At 41.7% G+C, this 24,096-nt stretch overlaps 1 protein-coding gene across 3 annotated transcripts in view; it reads right to left on the bottom strand.

Moving 5' to 3' along the window:
* FNIP2 (folliculin interacting protein 2) overlaps positions 1-24,096 on the bottom strand; it is a 65,254-nt gene that overhangs the window by 36,307 nt on the left and 4,851 nt on the right. For 2 of the 3 annotated variants that reach the window (XM_054989589.1, XM_054989590.1), the window contains exon 1: positions 1,820-2,462. The exons of the other annotated variant lie outside the window; for it this stretch is intronic. In XM_054989589.1, coding sequence (XP_054845564.1) covers positions 1,820-2,043 — 224 coding nt within the window. In that variant the 5' untranslated portion in view covers positions 2,044-2,462. Of the gene's footprint in view, positions 1-1,819; positions 2,463-24,096 lie in introns of those variants that run through there. 3 annotated transcript variants of the gene reach the window in all.

Raw genomic sequence — 24,096 nt, 5'->3', positions numbered from 1 at the left:
AGAAGTATTTGACATCAACTTTGAGAATGTATTATCTATCTCATTTAATCCCAGTCTTTTCCTAAGAAGTTACAATGATGATGAATCCCATTTCAACCGTTGCAGCCTTGCAGAATGGCAAGGCCCTTTGTGAGCCTAAATCATCGCATAGCAAGGATTTAAACAAGAATCTTCTGCAACAATTTGTATGTTATTATGACAGTGCTTCCAAACATCATTTGCATTGTTGCATCAATGCTACAATTCTAGTTTGCCTTTCTTGATCAAGATAGACAGTATCAAAAGAATGACTAATGTGAGCTTTAGTTATAAAAATGCTCATCTCAGAAAGCATACAATCAGGCAAGGTTGCTGCACAGTCTCCCCCACCCCAAATGAAGCTGGTAAACATTGTGCTTTCTTTGGCTTGTTTAGTGTGAGAGAGGAAAGGAAAGAGAAGCGTATATGGAATGTTGGCATGAAAATTGTGCTCCACAGATAGCCAAGCTTGCTGTTTCATATTACTTGGAAACAGTATTGCTTTAACACATTTTACACCTCTCACCAAACCAAGGTCTCATCGCCTGCACAGCTAAATCATCTGCCACCAAGTTTATGCTATTAGGTAACAAAAGAGAAAGAGGCAGTTTTGCTTTTCTGACTTTTCAGGCCTGCCCTGACAGACACCAACTGTTACTGTTAAGCAATGCATCATTTCCATACACCTAATGAAAAATCCTAACAGTAGTTGTCTCAGAGCCTTGCAGATTTACATTCAATTTGATTTAATGAAACAGATTTTATAAACTCTTAACCAAGGAAGTAAAAATTGCATTGTAATTCATCTTACCTGATTTTTATATACCCATCTGAATCCACAATAGAATTATTCACGGGTCAATTAAGTCTAATATCTAACCATAGCTGAATGGCAAATATTTCAGTACAGTGTTAATTATCATATTATTACTGTTGTTGTTAGCACCTTTGGGATAAGCATTATCTTTCTACCTTAATTCTACAGATTTCTCTTGCATATCACAACATTCTTTTGTATCTAAACTACAAATAATTTGTTTGTTAGAAACAGTGCAGAAATAAATGATCTTTTAAAAATACATTTACCTGAAAATCTAGAATCACCCTCCTCCCAGTGTTATCAAGAAAAGAAAGAGACAATTGTCTTAGCTTTATCTACAAGTTACAGGTATATATAGTAGAAACTTTTTGCATAACTCCTTTTTTGTTTTTTGGGGTGGGTCATTTTATGTTCAGGGATAAACACAGTAAATTTAAACTCTTTCTTTTCAACAAGTACATTGCATTGAAATTAGATATAATTTTAAACTGATTTCCCACCAAGTAGTCATTTTTAAAATCACAACTGTTGAATGTTCAACTCTACAAACCAAAACTGCAGACCAATTTTTACATTAAGAAGACAAAAAAAGGCAGAGTATGCAGCAGTTAGAAGACACATTCAGAACTCCTTTCTCTCTTCACCAACAATATTCCCTATATTACTGCTGACTGATTTGACAAATCAATGTTGGTGGGTAGGTAGCACTTAGGGGTAAGGACAGTATCAGGTGGAAGTTTGTGCCTGCATTTGAAACCACACTTCATCACCCTCTCAGCCTGCACCCATCAATAATTTAGTAACATCCAACAAACAGTACATTCAGAAGCTGAGAGTAATTATTCTGAAATACCACCAGCTTGGAAGAGAACTTAGAAAAGGAGCCAGCAGTCTTGTAGGCTATTTCTCATGTCGCCAGGTCTCCCAAACCACCAAAGGCAGGTTTTGAATGAAACTTCTTAACAAATGAAACTTTCATACCTGTTTGATAGTTCTTCAGTAGCTCGGTTTAAACATTTGGTGCTGTTTTCTGCCCCATGTGATTTTTTAGCCTTTTTCAATCTTGCCTTTGAAAAACTATTGACCAATGCACTAGGGGAACCATGAATTTTCCTTGTATTCTCTGTTTGGTTTCCTGTGCTGTTTGAAGTCTTTGGTGTACCTCCACACATGTTGAGTCCTGATGTTCTCTCAAATACATGCATTCATTGTTTCTTCAAAATATCCAGCATTCTCTTACAAGATATCCACACAGGGTTTTCTCCATTGTGGCTTAGTTAGTACTTACTAGCCATAAGCTTCTGACCTTGTTAGCATTCAACTAGTTTCCTCCTTCATAAGAGCAGTAGATAAAGTAGCTTCACAGTAAAGCCAAGATTTCAGAAGATACCTTTTTCTGAAATACTATAGCATTTACTACAAATCACAAAATGCTCAATAGAAAGTAGGTTTTAAAAATCATAGCATAAAAATCCAGTCAGCTTTAAATGTTAAGCTGCCCAATGTAAGAGCTATTAAAAGCTATGACTACCTTGCTTCCTGGTCTGCCTCTGAAGCTAGCAATTATTTGATCACAAGACCTAACCAGATGGCCTCGGATAGAGTGAGGCTGCTTTCTCATTGACTCCTGAGTCGCAAAGTTGTTTTAGAACTGGCTGCAACACCCTCTTAATGGTATCATGTGAGCAAGTGTCATCTGACAACTCTTAGCAACCTTGTGTCTCAGCACCATCATTTCCAAGGCAAACAGGAACCTGTCACCAATGCCACAGGTTATCAGTAGGGAATGATTAACACCATGGAAGGGAACCCCTTAGAATGTTGTGCACTCGAATGTTTTTACTATTGTAAGTAACCCATCGAACAAGTTCTGATAGCCAGGGAACTAGCACATGGAGAGGCAAGAACTCAACAGAACGATATATTCTATAGGGACACAGAAAGAGAATTAGATGAAAATATCAGACAATCAGGATTTTAAATTTCACAAGCTATTAAAGTTAGGTGGAAATGCTTGTTTTATGGCTCAGATGTATAATAGCCTGATTGAAATTTTAAGAAAAGCAAGACAAAAAGATGTTCTTCTGTAGTGTGGTTGGGGCAAGCTGAGAATAAGAGAATTGTTCCCCAGTAAACTTCATTAGTTCCTCAGCTCATAATCACTCTTCTATTCATACACAAAGCAATTTCGCGTTGTTTTCAGCCCCCCCCCCCAATTTAATTTTTATCCATCTTTCCTCAGGAACTCAGATTAGCATGTGAGGCTCCTCCTTCCCATCCAAATTTCAACAGCACTGTGAAGTGGGCTAGGCTGAATGTTGGTGACTAGTCCAAGATCATCCAATAAACTGTGTTTTCAGTTCAAATTTGAATCAAGGTCCTCCTCCTCTTCCTGATTAAATCCAACACTGCACACATTATTTCACACTGGTTGCTTCCATATGGAGCATGCTTCCACAGGCTCTGCTTTCCTTCTCAAACTGCATTAGTTTTTATTTCGGCTTCTGCAGAACAACTTCTATTGACCTTCTGGGTTCTCCTCGGCTCCACTGAGGGTTTCCCCAAACATGCTTTAACAGATCTTTCCTATGAGTCTCTCTACATGATACATCTTATACGAGAATGCTCAAGTGTGGGGAGACGCCGGGAAGAGTAGTTTAAAAAGACATAGAAATTTAAAAAGAAAGAGCCAGCAGAGAGAGCTCCTCAGAGGGTTTGCTAATTTCATCTTGGCCTCCCAAACAGGAGGTGAAATTGACAGAACCTAGGGGGAGGTGAAGATGAAATTAACAAACCCTCTGAGGAGCGATCTCCGCCAGCTCTGTCTTTTAAAACTACCCCTGTGTAGCAAGGTGAAATTGACAGATCTTTGGCTCTGTCTTTTAAAACTATGCTTCCCGGCTAACACTGCGTCTCCCTACACTTGAGCATCCTCATGTAAGATGTCTCGTGTAGAGAGATTCTGAAAGACTGTACTGAAAGTAGGTTTGGGGAAAGTGAGGACAGGAAGGTGTGGATTTCAGCACCTCCCTGTTCAAATGTTAGTGGGCTTTGTCATTTTATTTTTTTAATTACTGGTAGCATATTTATCATTAAATGGCAACACACTATAGCAACATATCAACTATTGCTTAAAAACAGACTAACAAAAAATCTGCCAGAGGTGATGTAAGAAAATGGCAAGAACAAGTAAAAAGCATGAAGAAAAACCCCTGTGCAGAGGCTCTGTTGGCATGCAAAAAAGAAAACACAGAATTGTCTCCATGCAGAAGCTGCCATTGGCTAAACATGACCCTGCTCAAAGATTGTGGCAACTCTCTCACGGATTTCTATTCCCAGGCCAATGATAGAATTCTCCCAACCTCAGACTGTAATTCCATGCGTATTTTTTAATGAGTAAGTTCCAACGAGCTCATAAGGCTTCCATGAATAAGTATCTATAGGAATAAGTTTAATGGGACATAGAATCAGGGGCTGTCAACAGCTACTATTATTTATTTATATTTATTTAAAACATTTATTAGCCTCTTTTCTACCATGCAGGAATTCAAGGTGGCTTGCAAGATAAATAAAATAACAATAAAAATATACTAAAAACAGAATTCAAAAACACAATTTAAGAATGCCAGTAACTAAACGGTTAATTAAAAGAAATCCTGAATAACACTGTCTCCAGCTACCCCCTAAAGACAGACAGTGGGGGGGGGCACCTCCCTGGGGAGGTTGTTCCATACTATTATGGGCACCCAGGTATGTTTTCCTTTGTGGGCCCCCACATGCCATCCACAGCCAACCCAATTATTATATTAAAACAAATCACAGGACCCCTGGGATGGCCCTCCCCCTTGGAATGCTGTACTCCTACTCCCCCCTTCTACTCAGAATATTTCGCACAGACTCATCTCAATGCAGATCAGGAATAATGACATCACCAGATGCTAAAACAAAGGGGAAAGCTTCCTAAATAAAGGAACACAGGAGGGTAAAAAAAGGCAAATAAAATCCTTTTCCAAAAGGATCTGAATCAACAAGAAAAAGAAGAATTGAGACATTTTGTTTTTCCAACTCCAGGGTGGGTACATTTTCCCAAGCTAACATTCTTGATTAGTCAAAACTTAGTATGACAAAAGCTTCAGAATCACAGATGTTCCAAAATACTTTGGGCAAAACATGTATTCAATACATAAAGAAGTTCATATATCCATTAGCCTCACCAAGACTTTCAAGTAAGGCTGGTAACATCTAACACTAGATAGTGGATCTGTGGATTTTTCTTAGTACTCTAACTATATCCTGGGAAACCCAAACTAGCTCCCAGAAGTGTGACTAACAGTGATATCCTAAGCAGAGCTACGTCTTTCAGTGGATATGTAAGGGTTTAAGTCTACTCAGGGCTGCACTGTAAGGTGCTTGTGATCCGAAAGGAAAAAAAGCTTACATACACAAAAGGATGGATACTTCTGAGAAAACCAGAAGCAGAACATGAAGGCAACAGCTCCCACCCATTGTTTCACCCCAGCACCTGATCTTGACAAGAAAGATCTACTGGAACCTGGAGATTCCATTTACCCATCATGACCAATAGTCACTGATAGCCCTAAACTTGAAAAATTGATCTATGATAACCCTATCTCGGTTTTCTTTCCATACAATATATGTTTAAACTTTTGTTGAATTTAAAAACTGTTTTGTCCAAATTAAAAGTCTTAAGCAATTTTCCTAAAACATTCATGTAAAAAAACCAAAAGTTCTGCACACTCTCAAAATCCAAAGAACCGAGCAGAAGCAAACACAACCAAAAATACCTCACACAGCCAAATACTTGTATATACACAACACATAATAGCAACACTACACTAGCCCAGTTCAATAACCTGCACAATGCCAGAATAAAGATATCAGTACTAAGTATCCTGCTAAACTCAGATGCTTTAAAAAAGTTCTTCACCTGAATGCAAAATCCACACTGAACAAACAGCAGCAGCCAGGAGGTGTTTGCATCACACTCCCCCCCCCCCGCACTCAATTATGATGCAACATTAATAGTTTTTCATGAAGTTTATTCTACAGATCAAAAGTAATGGGCACATGTGAATTACATCGTCTAACTCTGGGTTATTTTCATGGAGTTGCACTGTAAGGAACAGGCAGCAACGGAATGTGTTGCTAAACAAATTAAAAAGAAAAGAATATAAAGAGGAAAAGTACAGTGTTCAGTGTGAAGACTGTGCACGGAAGGCACATCTATATTACTTTCTAAAAAATTAGAAGTGAATATTCCAGTTTGCAGCTCATAAACTGTAAGAGTTCCCAATATGAAAGTTCAGCTATTAAGGTAATAAGTGTCATTTTCTACAAGATGTTATTTTGAATACAAATTCATATTGCTGGTTACTTAGAAAGTACAGCAACACTTGCTTGGGCCTTTAAAATGCTTCTGTTACTACTGTTTTAGTAATAATGTTTAAGCATCCTTTCTGGTCCCAGGTTCATAAAACAGACACTGAGGGGGGCAAGTGGGCAGGAAATCACCATTCCTGAATTCTCCAAATTCTACCAAATGGGGGGAAAACCCTGAGGTATGTCTATCACAGTGTATGTGGATCACAGTTCATTAAAAAAAAAACCCTGAGAATTCTGATCATTCTAGGAAAACAAGATTCAAGAGAATCATTAACACTTTTTTTTACTGGTAATTAAGTATGACAAGCAAGCAGATAATAGTTGCAATCTTTCACACAGTTAATTGAAGTAACCCCCAGTAAACTCAATGGAACATACTTATGGAACAATTTTGAACTGCAGGAGCGACGAACTATCTGGCTCACCTCCAGATTTCTCATGTGCAACAAACAGCAGCTGAAAGGTATAAGTTTTCCTGACATGGAGATGCAATGATTAAATGCTTCACATGCTGAATTTCTATTCACAAATATGTTTAAAGATACTACAATCTTGTAAGAAGTATGTTAGCAACCCCAGTACAGCAATACATATTACAAGGACTTGTGTGCGGGGGGAGGGGATCTCATTTCCCCCTCCCCCACCATGTCCTCTTTCCATTCCCTGCTCCCATCGTCTCTCCTCTTTTCCTGCTTCCTTCTCTCCTTCTCACCCACTTTTGTCGGCTGCCATCTTCACCCCCCCCCCCCCGCCCCATAGCCTCTCCCCTACGGCCCACTTGTGTGGTGCTGGCTGAGCTATGCTCAATTGCATGGTGGAGAACCTACAAAGACTTGTGGGAGGTACTTCACTTTTCTCAGTATCACTTTACCCACACAATTTCCTCTTTCCCTTCTCCTGGCAGCCTGCATATGCTCCTTTCCCTATGTCCTTCTCGCCTTCAAATCCACTAAACAACTTACCTTTTACCTCTCCCCCATCTTTAAGTATATTGATTAATTTGCTTCATTTCCATACTGCCTTTATCCACAGTGGGGACCCAAAACAGCTTACATCATTCTCTTTACTTCCATATTAACCTTACAACAACCATGAGCGATGGGTTAGGCTGGGAGTATGTGACTGGATCAAAGTCACCCTATCAATTTCCACAGCAGGGTGGTGATTCGAACCTGGGTCTCCTACAGCCTACTCTGAAACTCTAACCAGTGGTTGCTGGTGGTTGCTCTGGGCCTGGCCCCAATAAAAAGGTAGGTAAAGGTAGTCCTCTGTGCAAGCACCAAGTCATTACTGACCCATGGGGGACGTCGCATCACGACGTTTTCTTGGCAGACTTTTTTGTTACCGGGTAGTTTTGCCATTGCCTTCACCAGTCATCTACACTTTACCCCCAGGAACCTGGGTACTTGTTTTACCAACCTCGGAAGGATGGAAGGCTGAGTCAACCTTGAGCCGACTACCTGAACCCAGCTTCTGCCAGGATCGAACTCAGGTCGTGAGCAGAGCAGCTTACCACTTTGCACCACGAGGCTCCAATAAGTCCTCCCTTAAAGGCCCAAACAGCACTGGAAAGGGCCCTGCCCCCTCCCTCACCTTTTGCTAACAAAAATCAAGCCTGGAATACTATTATGGTTGCCTAGTAACAGCCACTGAGGGCATCTGGCTGCAGTGCTCTGCTCACAACCTGAGTTCGATCCTGGTGGAAGCCGGGTTCAGGTAGCCGGCTCAAGGTTGACTCAGCCTTCCATCCTTCCAAGGTCGGTAAAACGAGTGCCCAGTTTCCTGGGGGTAAAGTGTAAATGACTGGGAAAGGCAATGGCAAACCACCCCATAACAAAAAAGTCTGCCAAGAAAATGTTGTGATGTGATGTCTCCCCATGGGTCAGTAATGACTCGGTACTTGCACAGGGGATCACCTTTACCTACCTACCGACATATATAGATTTCAGATTTTTCTGCAAATCGGGGGCATTTTTAAACAAGTAAGGGAAGGTGTGGGGAATGGGCCAGGGAGCTCCAGAGCACACTCCTGAGGGTTTCCTTGTCACACCAGGAATGACAAATTCCCAGTGAGACAAGGAAGTGAAGGCCCATGCGTAGGACCAATTTGATAAACGTTTGATATTTGATAAAAATTGGCCCCCAAACTAGTGTTTTTATTTTAAAAAACTAGGGTTTTTCTCAAACTGGCCCCATGCAGGGGCCTTCACTTCATTCCCAGTGCAAGAAGGAAGTCCACCAAAGGTTAAGTTCCCCGCATGTGTGACCCCCAACACCCCGCATGTGTGACCCCCAACACCCCGTCCCCGCTGTCCCCTGGTTTGGGGTCCGAGGGACCTGGCAACCCTAGATCAGGGCGACTTGGCCTTTACTATACAAGATACTCAAAATCCTGAGATCTTTTTAAAAAAGATTAAAATTTCTAATGGTAGCGCCTCCAGATCCAGTTAAAAGATTAATTCATTGGAAGCCCCTTAGGGACTTTCACAACCTCTTTGCTTCTTTCTTCTTGACTCAATAACATCTAGCATTTTATTTTCAACAGCTCTGTCTAGAACAGTGATTGAAAGTGGTGCCATGGTAACCGTCAATAGGTTTCCTGGCACCCACTTGCTTCTTCATTAAAGCAAAGATCCAATCCTGGCTTTCCTACAAGTGCTTAAGAAGAAGTGAAGAGGACATCTCTGTGCCTGTGGAAGCACCTATTTGGAAACAGCTTCCTCCATCATGGTTTGTTTAGCATCTGCTACCATTCTGTGAAACCTCTCATTATTTTGTGACTGAACCTAGCCCCCAAAACAGGCCTCCCATTTACCTGCACATGGTGAGGAATTACCTGCCCCGTCCTCAATTTCCTGCCTATGAGGAACTGAGGAGTGGAAGAAAAAAATGGTCTCAACATAGTGACATGCTAAGAATTTCCTTTATCTCTATGGTAAAGGCCACAGATACGGGGGCGAGGGGGAAGCAGCAAAAAGCATCACTCAGAATGAGGCTTCCCAATTGCCTGCCGATGGTGGACAATCTTCCAGAGATCCCCTGGAGATCGCCCACTACCAGCATGCAACCCAAGAAAGCACGCATTGGGCATGCTCCTGGTGGGGCTCAATGATGTCACTTCCTGAAGTGACATCATCGTGCCAGCTGCAGGAATACTCTTGCACTTAGCTGGGCCCAAACGGGCCAGAATTAGCCCTGTGCGAAGTGCAGGAGCACGCCTGTAGCCGGTGTGGTGACATCATCACGCAAGCGCCAGGAGCGGGCACATGCAAAGCGTGTGCAAAATGAACCACACAGAAGGCACAAGTACCACACACACACACACACACACCCTCCGCTGGCAACCCTACCCAGAAGCTAAGTCACACCATTCCCAAACTCTTGTCTTCCTCAGGCTATGCTGCTCAAAATCTCTCAGCATTTGCCAAAGCAGCACTGGAAACCCTACCCAGAAGCTACTCTATGACTGGTTCCCCCCCACCTTCAGCAGTCATTTTGCTGTGGTGCTCATTACCTGTTCTCAAATTCCCCAGACTTCTCAGATGTTAAGCAAAGCTGAGGACCCCTTGGTTTGGAATGAAGTTACTAGAACAGAAGCCATTTCCCAAGGCGTAAGGGAGTGCTCTACTCATATCAACAGTACTTTGCATACCTCTTATCCCTTCTCGGATGCTGCCTATTTCATGTGATACTTGTTCCAGAAAATCAGGTGATGCCACCAACTTCCAAGAACACAGCACAAAACAGAGATGATGCCAGGCCACATTCGAATTAAAGCTCTTCCTACGGCACTGAAATCTGTTCCCAAATTAGACTGCAACAATATGAAATGGCCAATGTAGAGCAGAACCACAAGTGACAAAAGGCACAGATTGGACACTTGTCAGCTTCCCTCAAGTTTTGATGGGAAATGTAGGCATCCTGGTCTCGCAGCTTGGCTCTCTGACTGCTGTCCAATGGACTTTTCAACTGTCACTTGTCCAACATTCCGCCAAGCTGCCTACATTTCCCATCAAAACTTGAGGGAAGCTGACAAGTGTCCCATCTGTGCCTTTTGTCACTTGTGGTTCTGCTCGTAGTTAATCAGGTAGAATACTCCAGCAGGTCCAGGGAAACCTGGGCTCAAATTTCCACCCTGCCACTGAGCCAGCCTCGTTCTCCGAGTCCTAACCTAGCTCACAGGGTTGCTGTGAGGCAAACATGGTGGAACAGTCACTTATGCAGCCCTGACTCGCTCCTTGGAAGGATACAAATGTGACACACAGTAAACACATGCATTTAAAAACAAAGACTGCAAAAGCACAGAGGTGGATTAAAACAAGCATCACAAGTTGCCAATTGCACCAGCTTCATTTTTATCCTTAATTACTGGCTGATGTCAATACTTAAAGATCGTAATACAGCTTGGGCACGTCAATTCATTTTTCTGGGCCACACCCTGGGTTTGGCGTCCTGATACACAGGCTTGCCTTTCCTGTTTGCTTTTCCTAATGTGAGCAGTGCTCGTTCTTATTGTTCATAATCCTGTTGTTAGTGGAAAGTTATTGGGGACCTTTTTATCAAGTCACTTGAACAACTGTTTCTATTACCTATTCCTTTAGCTGTAGTTTTCATGCACACACACTGATCGGGAGCACTGGCTTGATGAAAAGTGCTACCCCAGAGCAGTTTCAGTGACACAGCTCAAGATTTTTTTTCAGTTAAGTAGTCACAAGCAAATCCCAGAACAACAGTGCAGGAAAAAGTGCTGGAACTCAAAGTGTATACACAGCTGCTGTTCTAGCATCACGCTTCTAGGATGCCATCGCATAACAGGTGAACAAAAACAGAACTGGAAAACTGGCATTAATTGGCTATGACCCTCAACTGCACAAACATATCATGGGTAAAAAAGAAAAACAAAACTTAGGGAGACGTTAGGGAGTGGCAAGCAGTAGCTTCAGAAGTTTAGCTATGAGTCAGACATTTAATTCCTTTATTTTCACTCATTGTCACTTAAAAATATTACAGATCACTTCTCCCTCAAAACAGGATCTAAGCAGCTTACATTAAGATTTTAAAATGCAGAATTTATGCAAGTTAAAAAAGGCAGCCATTAACCTTGCTACTATCCCTTCTCTAAACATTCTTCTATACCAGCCAGTTCTGCACAGAAGCCATGTAGGTGCAGGAGTTGCCAGCTCTGGGTGGGGAAATCCCTGGAGATTTTGGGGATGGAGTCTGGGGTTTGTGGAGGGAAGGACCTTAGCAGGATACAGTCCACAGAATCCACCCTTCAAAGCAGTCATTTCCTCCAAGGGAACTGATCTCTGTCATTTGGAGAACAGTTGTAATTCTGGGAGGTCTCCGGGCCCCACGTGGAAGCTGGCAGCTCTAGTGCATGCATTACTGCTAGGCTCTGGAAGGCCATTCCAGAAAATAGCTGGAGCCACAGTAAATTGCTAGAGTACAGACTTGTGTGAACTGCTGCCGCCCAGAAAGGGACAGGAAGAGAGAACCACTGAAGAGCCACCCTCTTATTTCCAGGCTTCTGGCACTTCAACAACATTGAGTGGTCATCCATACTGAAATGCTTCCCGATGACTGAGCAAGAAAAAAAGTCCAGTTGGAAACCAGCCTACTGCTGGCCACAACGTATTTATCCAAAGAGGGCTTCTATAGCAAAAGACAACCTACAGCCTTTTTCAGATGCTTACCAAGTTCCCCTCAGATAAAAGGGCATTAATAGTTTTCATTAACTGAACTGTCATCTTCTCCTTACATGATTTTTACAGCCAGGAAGGTCAGTGTTTCCAGTTATATGTCCTAGTTTTCACAACTCCTAAGAATCTATCAACATCGCTCCTCCCTGAAGCTGCTTGCGGGGAGGGCGGAATATAAATACGATAAAATAAATAAGAACACCAACTAAAAATTATCCATAACAAAGGACCAAATGACGCTTCAGGCACCTTTACTCCATGCGGTTACCGAGCTAGCATCCATGCTGGAGTAGATTTAACAGATTTTACCAAAGAGAAAAAAATATATAAGAACATCACAGCTGAATCCATGGCTGAATTTCCATCGTTATGGGACTCAGACCTTGAAGTCATTGATTGCCAAATTACACTACAGAACTGTGTGGGGTGCAATAGTGAAGGATAGCTTTGTTGACACTGGCACGGCCATCTCATAGTCTTCCAATCCACTCTATAGCATGCTCTGTCAGAACAAACTTGAGTTGTCCACAAGCATCTCTCAATTTTTTACATCCCTCAACTGTGGAGTAATCCATTAGGCCAAGTTTCCACTCAAGGAAGGAAGATGACATTGGGAAGCCACCTTGTCTATGGTCTCAAGGAGAGTAGCATTTCAGATCCCCCACAAAGGCTTCTACAAATTTGCTCTCAAAATCCCTCAAAGCACTCTGGAATTCCACACGACCTATCCATCTCCAAAGATGGACATCCTAATGGATAAGATCTGCCACTGTTGCAGGGAGAAGGCACACAACTACCTGTGTCTTCGAAATAAAATAGTCCAATGGTGGTACAAGTTGTATACGTAACCCCTCACCAGAACATCAATTATCTGCTTTATGTAAATAATTAAACTAAACATGTGCCTTTCACGTGTTCAGCCAAAAATAACATTGGACAACATTATGTTGTCAGGATGGATATAAATTCCTGAGCATGGCCTATCAAGGAAGACTTAGCTTGGATATCAGTCCCCAGAACTATCATTCTGGGGGGTTTCCAACACTATGCCAAAGATCAATCCAGATAGGGCACCAAATGGTAAGCTAGGCACACAGTACCCCAGCAAAATGGCCAATGTCGAACCCAACATGACATAGACACTCTCATAATTGGCAACAGTTTACACCAGAAATCTGAGGAAAGAGAAAGAGAATTACAGCAACTCTCTCCTCTTTCCACTCAATTTGGTGTTAATGAAAGACTATGTACCTAACTGAGGTCACAAGACAGAATGACGTTATCCAAATCCTTCATCCAGATCTCAGTCACGTACACCAGGGTAATCATGCTCCTTGCCAATACATTATATAGTGAGGAAATCTTATTGTTTGTAGACCTTATTGTTTAGAGATGTTGGCATTGCACAACATCAAGGGTGAAGTGGATGGTTCACTGAGTCTTCCTACCCACATTTCCAAGTGTGGGACAGATACTGGATGGGCAGGAAGCCTGAATGTCTCACTGTTCGACTCTCACAATCAAAACTCTTCCTAGCTTCTTCCCTCCCTCCTTAATTTATACAGCACCCAGTTCTTAAACAGCCATAGCAAATATCCAATTACCTTTGCACCAACTCAAAAACAGAGACCCAGCAACCCACACATCACCACAAATCTCATCATTCCACCCAACCCCCTAAAAAAAATCATCCTTTCCTGTAAACTCAATCCAATGGAACCAAACTAAGTCATCATCACTTGGAGGAAAGTATAGTCTCCCACCAAAGGTCCATGGTGGAAGGCAGTTCCAGCACTTCCCCAAAGAGGTCACGTGTCAGGTGGCCCCGCCCACCTAACTCTCGGCCATTTGGGGCCTGTTTCATCCTGGACTGGGACCAAAATGGCCCGGATCAGGCCTATGACAGGTGGTGGATCACTCTCCTGCTCAGCAGCGGCCCGATCCTGACCATTTTGGGCCACTTTTCAGCCCAATTTCGGCCCTGAATGGCCAGGATTGGGTCCAAAACAGCCAGGATAGGTGATGTCAGGAGGTGTGGCATATGCAAATCAGTTGTGCTAATGACACATTTCCGGTGATGTCATGGGGCATGGTATATGCTAATGAGATATGCTAATGAGTTTTGCTAATGAGTTCCTCCAGCTCTTTTTCTATGAAATGACCCCTGGTGGAAGGCCATGTCAAAGTCTTCTGGTGAAGCCCTCTAGCATCACCTTCGAATACTACCTTAGCAACAATGATTAGGGTAAAAATGTTCATTCCTAGAAACCAAGTCAGCTCATTGACAGCTCTGGCCTGATAAGCCCACCTGTCATGGAGTCTGAGAGCAACAGTACGATGGAAGGATCTGCTGTTCTGTAGGCCACCAGTTCCTTAGCTAATGGTATGGCACAAGACTGGCAAACAACACAATTTAGTTTACTTAGCACTGTTAGGTAAATAGTTCTGACTGTAAAATGTCAGCAAGTTATATCACACAAGTGGATTATAGTGGACAACGGCATTGCCAATTTTTTCTTATCGGTAGATATAATCACTACATAGCAATTAAATTCAGATATTTAAATTCAGATATTAGTATGTTCACATATGACTGTGCAGGTATGCACAGTATGGTCGGTAAATAAACAGAACTGAAAAGTATCTTGAAGTCTTCGCATAAGTAGCTAACAAGTTGGGAAGAGGGAGAATGAAGATAAACCCACTACCTTTATACACTGAAAACCGTTCTGGAGCACTGTTTATGCATCCAGTTTTTAGTGAATACCAGGAAATCCTGCCTCAGGCAGGACCAATTATAACTTCATCCTGGAAATGGCTTGTCACAGTATTTTCTACAAACATAAAACAAAGTATATTGGATCTGCTAAAAATGCTGAAATCAACGTAATACCTTCATTTTAATAACTCAAGGTTAAAAGTTTTGGCTTTATTAATATGAATGGAAAGCTCATTTTATAACAAATGCATGGGACTGAATAATTCATATTTTGTCAAGATATGAGATGTTCTAATCTACTGATGTAGACGTAATGAGAATTCTTAATATAGCTGGGCATTCATGATGGCACAGCAATGTTAATGTTATCCATTTGAAAATCAATTTAAAAGGGCAAGATATAAATGTTCCCCCTTGTAGGAATAATTTTACACTGCTATGTCACTAGCCCGATTCTTTAGTGAGAGTGTGGTCAGATTCTAAAGTTACTACAGGGCACAAGTTAAGCACAGATTGTACGTTTCTTGACCCATCAATGCAAATTCAAGTCCTGTGCAAGGCCACACTGCAATCAGGAATAGCAACAACAAAGTTTATTAGCCAGAGGCCATCACATTCTTGAAATCAATTCAAAATTACATGATTGCACACCAGTGAGACACACGCCATTTTAAAATGAATATTTAAAAGGTACATATTTCAACAAATTACCACCTTTAGAAATTTACTTAATAAACCAATCAGAAATAGTTTTCATAATGTTATCTTATGTCTCCACAATCAAATGTGCAAGCATGAACATTGGAGAACATGTCCATGCTTCTTTTTAAGCAGCACACCAACAGAACACCTGTTTTCTTCTTTTTTTAAAAGCGCTACTGATTCAAGCATACGAGGAGACATTTTCATGAGATACTATTTCAAAATTAAGAGCTGAAGTCTCCTTAGGCCATATAGGTACATAGAAACAAGAAAACCAGTGACCAAAAACATTCACCATATTTCACCAATTATCTAATTCAGCTGCGCACAAAAGGACTGCAAAGCAGAACCTCGCACATCTTCACTATGGACACACATTACAGACCTGGAGTTCTGTCATTAGATGTAGTGACAGAAAGTCCCCAAAGTCCAGCACAAACTCTCCAAAGAAATTGCAACAGGAAGTAAAGAAAGATAGCCCATAGGATTTTAAATTCTGATACAAGGGACATCGGTGCCACGTCAGTTATGAAAGTGGCACAAGTATTTAAGAGCAACCTTTATAATACATAGAAGCTATGAGTGGGAAATACAGGGCCCTATTTACATGTGTTTTAAATTCTAAAGTCACATTTGAGACCCACATATACCATTAATAAATGATGCAGAAGGGTTATTTGTTCAGAATCGTAATCCTATGTCATCATCCATTTAATATAATCTTGGTTTTCCTTAAAGGTGTAACATAAGCCTTATGTGATCTATCTGCATGGTAATTTCTTCTGCAAACATATCTTTGGAGGTTACAGTTTGTGGATGAAGAGGGTTGAAGATACATCTGGTCAGGGAACATACTAAGCCAAGTTTTTTGGCACCAGCCTCTGTACAATCACAGACCAAAGAAGCGATCCTGGGAAGGTGACAGATTAAGACAGTGTTTCCCAACCAGTGTTCCGCAGAACCTAGGGTTTCCCCAGGATATTGTCATGGGTTCCATCAGAAAACATGGAATAAACAAACAAACATTTTTAAATACCATGAACTATTCTAAATATCCCTTGAAATGTTGTCATTATTAAGATTTTGAAACCGACTTTATATATAGCAGCTCTTTACAAATACAATTCCTTGACAATAATTCAGCAGTAATTGAATTGTATTCCCTGCCACCGACTTTTTCTGGCCTGTAAACACTTTCATAAGTAGGGGTTCTTCAGGATTTGAAAAATTAATTTAGGGGTTCCTCCAAGGAAAAAAGGTTTGCAAACACTGGATTAATTCCTTTCAACACTGCAGATTTCTTAGGTCTCCCATAGTTCCCAGAAAAGCATTCTTCAGTGTCTGCTGGATCACTCCATCCCTGCTGCCTTCTTTAGAAGAATCACATACTCTTTCTCTAAAAATTGATAACCCTTAAAAACCACTTGGCTTCCAAACTGGCATCAACTAGTAAGCAGGGAAAAATATTGCAAAACTGCTTTCAGTGAGGGCTCTACAAAGCAGAGCACTTGGTAGCTGGATGATTAGATAATTAATCTTTTCACCACACCCAATCACATGCCAGTACTCAAACAATAATGACAGAGGTACAGATTTCAATTGCTGGAATAAGGAGTGCCAGAAAGAAAATGCTGGATGCTACACTGAATTTATCACCTGCTATATAAGTTAAAATTCCCATCAACTAAACATACCAAGAATTTTCTCTTCTTAAATCTTTAAAATAGCCCTGATTTAACAAGTAGGATCCAACAACTAACTTGATGCACTGAACAGTGCTTAGAACTTTTCTCAAGTAGCATCCCCTCAACACGGCAAACATTTTTGAAACTTCAGGGGATTTGAAACAAATTCACAATATGGGACAGGGGGACCCCACGGTTCAAGCATGTGCCCATGCTCCCTCCTTACAAAACCACAACCAAAAACATCACTGGGCACATTCACACCACGTAGTATAGATTAATGGATCCTGTCAAATGTTTGGCCGTTACAGTTCATTAATTCTGAATCTGAGAATATCGAGGTTATCTAGGAAACTCACACGCACAGGTCAGAGTTAACCATGTAAAAGCTAGTCCTACATCAAGACTAAGGGGAGCGCTGGCTCTTTTACTGAGGAATGTGTCAAGTAAGCCTCTCTGGGCCCTCCAGGCTTCTCCGATGAGGGCTGAAGCACATCCAATATGTGGTAAGGACTGGAGCCTGAGGAACACCTCCACTGTAACATAAACTTGGTGGGCCAAAAGCTTCTCTGCTTTCAAACGAAAGCTGGTATTACAAGGAAACCAAGTTTTCCAGCTAATTTTATCCTTAGTCTTGATTTAGTCATTATTAGAAGAGGAGGATTTGATGCTGTCCCTTTCCTCAAGTTTTAGAGGGGGACAAACCAGAAATTTAGAAAGATAAGAGAGGTCAGGGCATCTGTTAACTCTTTACTACCCTGAACTATCCTTTGATGTGTAGATCACTAATCTCAGGACCAATCCTCATGACATCCTTCTCTTCCTCCCTTTGTTACACAACTATCTCTTCTCTCCATCTTGTACCATGGATGCAGGACTTGATCTGCAATCCGTGCCCATCCTTAGACTAGTCAGGTAGATAAGAATGTCTATCTCCTCTTTCCTATCAGAGTATGGAGTTCCTATAATAAAGAACTCTTATTTATTTTCTAAACCTAAGTGTAAATTTGTTATTTTCTCTCTCACAGTCACACCAGCCAGCACGCTTCAAACACCCATCACGTTTTCTCTGCAATTGATTCTACTCTGCTACTCTGCTACTAGTTTATAGAGGCCCAGGTTTTTTTTTAAGTCATAGGCAGTGCTTTTTGTGGGGGAGGGGGGGAAGGTTCTGGTACTCATGATATTCACCACCTTTGGAACTTGTTAGGGTGGAAAGGCTGCACAAGGGGGATATTTCTAATCAAGAAAAGATAACCCCTCCTCTTTCTTTGGCACCCTGGTCCACATCAGCCTCTACCCCATGGCACCTTTTTTTTTTTGCAGATGAATTGTATGATTTGAACATGAATCTTCAACATCATACATATATTAGCTTAAGGTCTGAAGGAAAGAAGTGTTTGCTATTAGAAAAGGGGAAGAAAAAGAACACATGCAAGTAACCATTGAAATTGGACTTCCTTTCTTTTTGGTATGATTTGGCTGACAGCACCAGTTCTTATGGATGAGATAAACATAACATCTAGTCGTTTGCAGACTGAGCTCACTTGATTGTATGCTCCCACATACAATCCCTCTGTACAGAAAACCAGAAGGCAGGAAGGTCAGTTCTAGCCTAACTGTGTGTGTGTGCGCGCGCGTGTGCATGCTCAGATGAAGAGACCCCCCCCCATGCATTCTAAAGCCTGAGCTCAAAACTAGATTACAGATTAACATCTAAAATATTGTCTGATTTTTGTTTTGTTTTTGTCATTTCTTTTTAACAAGTAAGATACCTTGACAATTCTACACATTTGCATTTGCAATTCTGAGCACCAGCCAGATGATCCCTGGGATTGTGGGTGGATGACGAGTCATGTGGGTCAGAAAACTGCAGCAAGAAAGAAGACTGAAATCACCTTTTTCTTCCATCCACTGAACTAATAATTAGAAGAGGGAGGAGAAGTCATTGTAGTCTGCCTATCATAACAGCTGTCTGTCCGTGCAATAGCAGAGAGAAAAACCAGCCTGATTCCAGAAGTTAATTGGATCCAATGATAGTATCCAACAATACAGCTATTGAGTTTCACGGCTAAGCAGGAAAGTGAGTCTGGGCTTTCCCCATCCAAATTCATGTGCTATAACTGCATGTCTACCTTATACTGCTCTGAGGCTATGCAGGAGTTATCCCATTTTACTGGTACAAGAACCATGTGAGGTAGTGACTTGTCTGTCAAGTGAGAATAATACTCCTAGATAAACAAACTAGCCCAACACTAATTTACTCACTGCAGTGCACTACAACAGGACCGCCCAGTGAAAGTAGAAGTCATGATCCAGTAACAACAATAAACCCAGGGGTGGGGAGTGGAGCTTTGCTTGAAAATTTTACTAGAACATTCTGAAGTGTGTTCTTATGGTTACCAAAACAGCTCTCTTTAGAAGAATAAAATAAAGGATTTTTTTTTTAAAAAACTTCCATTTTGAGGGTAGAATTAAAATTAGTACAAATCCTCGCATGTACCCAAAAGCATGGGAAGCGCTAGTTAAGGATTCTTTCTTCATGTACATCCAATCTAAGTAGTCAAGATGTTATATAACCTCACATACTGTGCTCACTTATGATACAGACTTTATACGCACCCACAGCTTTCCTTTTTCTTCCAGTCCCAGTCCGCTGAAGCTGAGGACTCCAAAAGGGCAGTGGCCATTAAGATGTATACTAGCTCCCTAATTTCCCAAAGGCTGAGAGAAAGGCAATGAAGGAAGCGTTCCCTCATGATAATATAGACAAATAAGCAACAAAAAGGAAGCAGTAAGCTAATCCCACATTTCTGAGGACATGTGCTTAGGAATCGACTTTGCAAACAGCTTGATAATTATAACAACATTTGATTTATATACTGCCCTTCAGGACAACTTAACACCCACAGAATGGTTTACAAAGTATGTTATTGATATCCCCACAACAATCACCCTGTGAGGTGGGTGGGGCTGAGAGAGCTCCGTAGCTGGCTTCAAGTGAAGGAGTGGGGAATCAAACTCCCGTATTAAATATATTGATTAATTGATTGATTCAAACTCAGCTCTCCAGATTAGAGTCCCGCTGCTCTTTACCACTACACCAAACTGGCTCTCAGGTAAACAGCTGCTCTCCAACAGAGCAAGTCTGATGTTTTGATCATGGCTGAATACTTACTAGTTTTATTTTTTCGTTAAACACACACGATTGGTTTCTGCTGCTGCTGAATAAGCTTTATCAGAGGTCAGCTGTCAGAAACAAAACTTCAGCTGGAAAGTATGGCACGGACCTTAGGCTGCAGGACAGCATTGAGTGCTAAACTGTACAATGGTCCTACTTATCAGAGAATTTAAGCCAAGCCCCCTAACTTAAAAGGTCCAGTGTTCTGGTGCATCAGTGACTGTTCTCTTAATCCAAAGAGGGTTTAAATAAAAAACTGCAAATCTCTCTGTGTGTTAGCAGGAGAATTTATCTGCACTGTCTGTCTAATTCTTAGTGTTACCATGGTCCTTTATGTATCATCTTAGTAATCCTAATATCAAATCTGACAGGGAAGTCATTTTATTACTATCCTCACAGTCTGGTAAAGCATACCAACTACAATGGAATCCATTGTTATCCAAACACTGCCCCAGAAACAAGGGGCTGAAACAGTGGCTCATCACATCCCTGCAAGACAGTACATTCATAACAACCCCAAATCATCCAAGAGGATGAGAGGTGCTCAGGTGGAAGCAAAATGATGTAATTCTGCTCTAACCACTTGCATGCAGTCCCCTGTCCTTTCACTAATCTGACGGTGCAATGATACCTCCTTCTAAGTCCACTGGGCACTGTAAGAGAAATTCCAAAAGCCAACTGCCCTCCAAGAGTAAGAGCCAGAAGAGGCCTCCCCTTTTGCCAGTTTATAAAAGGTGGTGTTTCCACGTTATATAAATGAAGAACACTATACATTTACTTTGCCTTAAAACTAGGGTTGCCAGCTCCAAGTTGGGAAATTCCTGGAGATCTGGGGGGGGGGGGGTAAAACCTGGAGAAAGTGGGGTTTGGAGAGAGAAAGGCACCTTGGCATGGTATAATTCCACAGAGTCCACCCCCCAAAGTAGCCATTTTCTCCAGGTGAACTGATCCCTGTGGCCTGGAGACCAGTTGTAATTCCGGGAGATCTCCAGCCACTACTTGGAGGCTGGCAACCCTACTTAAAATTCACGCAATTTTATAATATTTCTAATTTAACCGTACAAAAAGTCCACAAAACTCACTACTGTTTTCTTTCATTTCACTCCTCATGTTCTTTCTCTTCCCTTCTTTTTGTGCTAGTAAGCACTGCAGCAGCACAGCCAAAGTAATGGCCTGCTGTCGCCTGCCAACTGAATGATCTCATTCACCAACGCTAACATACTGTTACCGGCTGCAGACCCTGCAAAGCTGCAATAAAACATCCATTCAGTTATAAATGCCTGAAAAGACACAGCTAAAATATATGAAGCTGAAGTCACAGACCAGCTACCATTTCCAAAGCCGGCGAACACACTGAAAAGTCTTTCTATGTCGGCGATCCTTCTAGTAAGTTCTTGCACTTGGCTTTAGCCAACTTTTGTTCTGTTTTTCAGAAGGGAAGAGGGTGATATTGAGGCTGTGGACATTACACACTTGCAGCCAGAGATCTCCTAATAAGGTGTCTGTGAGGGCTGATTCAAAACATAACATCCCGCATGCAGACTCAAGTTTTAAATGAAGCCTCTGAATCTTAGAGAAGTTAAATGGAAACTTTCAAATCTATTACTAGCATGCTGTACAGAAGCAAGAGCCGATTCCATTTATGAAAGCTTTCAAATTCCTCTCCTACATATGGAAGTGGTGGGATTATTTCAAGCAAGCCCAGGAGTACAAGTGTGTTAACAGGATCACCCCAATATTATGATATATTCCACAGCTTCATGTTTTTCCATTCTTGTTCAGGAACTTTTTGGTCTCTAAGAAGTAAAGCCTTCTCTATACATTTAGGCAGAAACAACAGAGGAGCTTGTGGAGAGCGCTGAACACAAATACATTTTGGCATAAGCTTTTGTGGTTCACAGCCCATGTTGTCAGAGACCGCCAAGGCTCTAGGCTGTGGTATTATTGCAAGACTGTTTTTGCTATAAAAGACAAACATGGCGGCCCCTTGGAATTCTATGCTTGGTGGCCAGGATCCCGAGAAGCCTTGCTACAGAGTCCCTATTAGTAGGTTGCCCGAGGACACAACAAAGAGGTACTTCCCAGCAAAAATGGAGGGGGAACTCAGGAGAAAAGGTGAAGATCTCCCTAGGGACACTGCATGTCTTCCTTTTCTGTGACAAACTGCAAGGAAAGTAATGTGTATTTACCTTTCCTCACACATCTGTAACTTATTTTCCTTGCTCTTTCTACTTTGAGCAAGTCAACGGCTGATGCTTCTTTTACCCAATGATGCACCTTTTACCCAAATGGTCAGGTGCATTAATGTAGAAGTCCCTGCATTTTATGTTTTAAAAAAACTGCCACTGAACTTGTCTTTTCAGAAACTGACAGTGGAATCAGCTGGAGTAGCATCTCACCCACTGCTCAGTCTTGGTCACCACTCTCTGTTCCTTTTGCCGTCCTTTAAAGGCTAGCACTTCACTTGCAATGCCTCTTGCTACTGAACAACACTACATAATAAGAGCCACGAGAATATTGGGAATTTAATACAGCTTGAAAAGTCCTCTTCTATAAATGGCAATGTTCTTGGACAAAATGGTCTGTTGGTCCATCTTTCTTAAACAGGGGTCCAGGAACCCTTTGTAAGGGCAGAGGCATTATTGCACTCATCTAGCTAATGTGACAACAGAACCCTCTCTCTTTTTTTGAAGAGTGGGATTAGCCATGTAGGGTGGGCCCTGTAATAAGAGGAATTGGGTTAGATTGAGCAAAAAAGAGGGCTGGGTCTCCAAGGACATGTGTGTGTGCACTAGGCATGCCCTTTGCCTGCTTCTAATGGGTGATCACCACCTTCCCTTGCCTCCAGCACAGCAGGAGAACGGAAGGAAACGACATCGTGCAACACGCTGTCGGCCTGGCAGAGCGAATACCATCATTTCCCGAGTATTCGCTGACATCATGTCTGCCCCTTGTCCGTCCGTCCCCCACAAACTCCCCAGGGAGGTGCCAGAAAGTGGCCTGACATTCCTACATTTTTAAACAGATGCCACCTGATCAAGATCTACACAACACTCATCTTCATCTCGTGCCAATTCTAGAGGTGTAAGCAATAACAATTCAGCAAAGGCAGCATGTAAGCATCAGATGTAAGCCTGGTGCAGCTTTCTTCTGCACCAAATTATTTCTGCATTTATAGGCATTAGAGAAGATGTTCTCATTATAGATCAAAGGGCAAACATGGGCTAGCCCCTACAGATGAATTCTTATAAGTATAGCTCTCAAGAACATCAAATTTATAGACGCCACCTAGCAGCAGCAGTTTCTGAATATATAAATTCCTAAACAAGACCTCCAAAGGACAAACTAACTTATATTTACTTCTTCTTTTTAGTAGCAGACAGTTGTGAGTTTTCCTTGCTTACAGAAAACAGAGTAGAAATCCATACGGGCACCCTTGTTCTACAGAAAAACTAGAATAGCTGCTCTGCAAATATTTTTGCACTGGGGTCAGTAGTTCATAGCTGCATAACAAAATGCTTGGACTTCACCAACACAGACTCCACACTCCATAACCACCCAGGAAGAAGCTCAGAATAACGATTTTCAGCGCTCTCATAATAAAAACAACAGATTCCCCCACTCCTTTTAAACCAACCAAAGTAGTGTATAAACAACTACCTTCTAGCTATTCCTGGGAGATAAGAAAACCTCAAACAGGCAGCATAGCAGCATACGACCTGCAAAGCCCCAAACAAGTTGTGGGAGAAAACAAGCCCGTTTTTGACTGGCTGATTCAAAAAGGGAAGAGAGCTAACACGCCAGATGTAACTGATAAGGTTTATTATACTGGTTGCATAATCTACTTGCTATAGAGAAACGAACAT

Source organism: Eublepharis macularius, chromosome 10 (genome assembly GCF_028583425.1).
Source record: "Eublepharis macularius isolate TG4126 chromosome 10, MPM_Emac_v1.0, whole genome shotgun sequence".
Taxonomy (NCBI): Eukaryota; Metazoa; Chordata; class Lepidosauria; order Squamata; family Eublepharidae; genus Eublepharis; species Eublepharis macularius.
The sequence above is the reverse complement of the archived record's forward strand: the minus strand, read 5'-3'. Positions and strand labels throughout refer to the sequence as shown.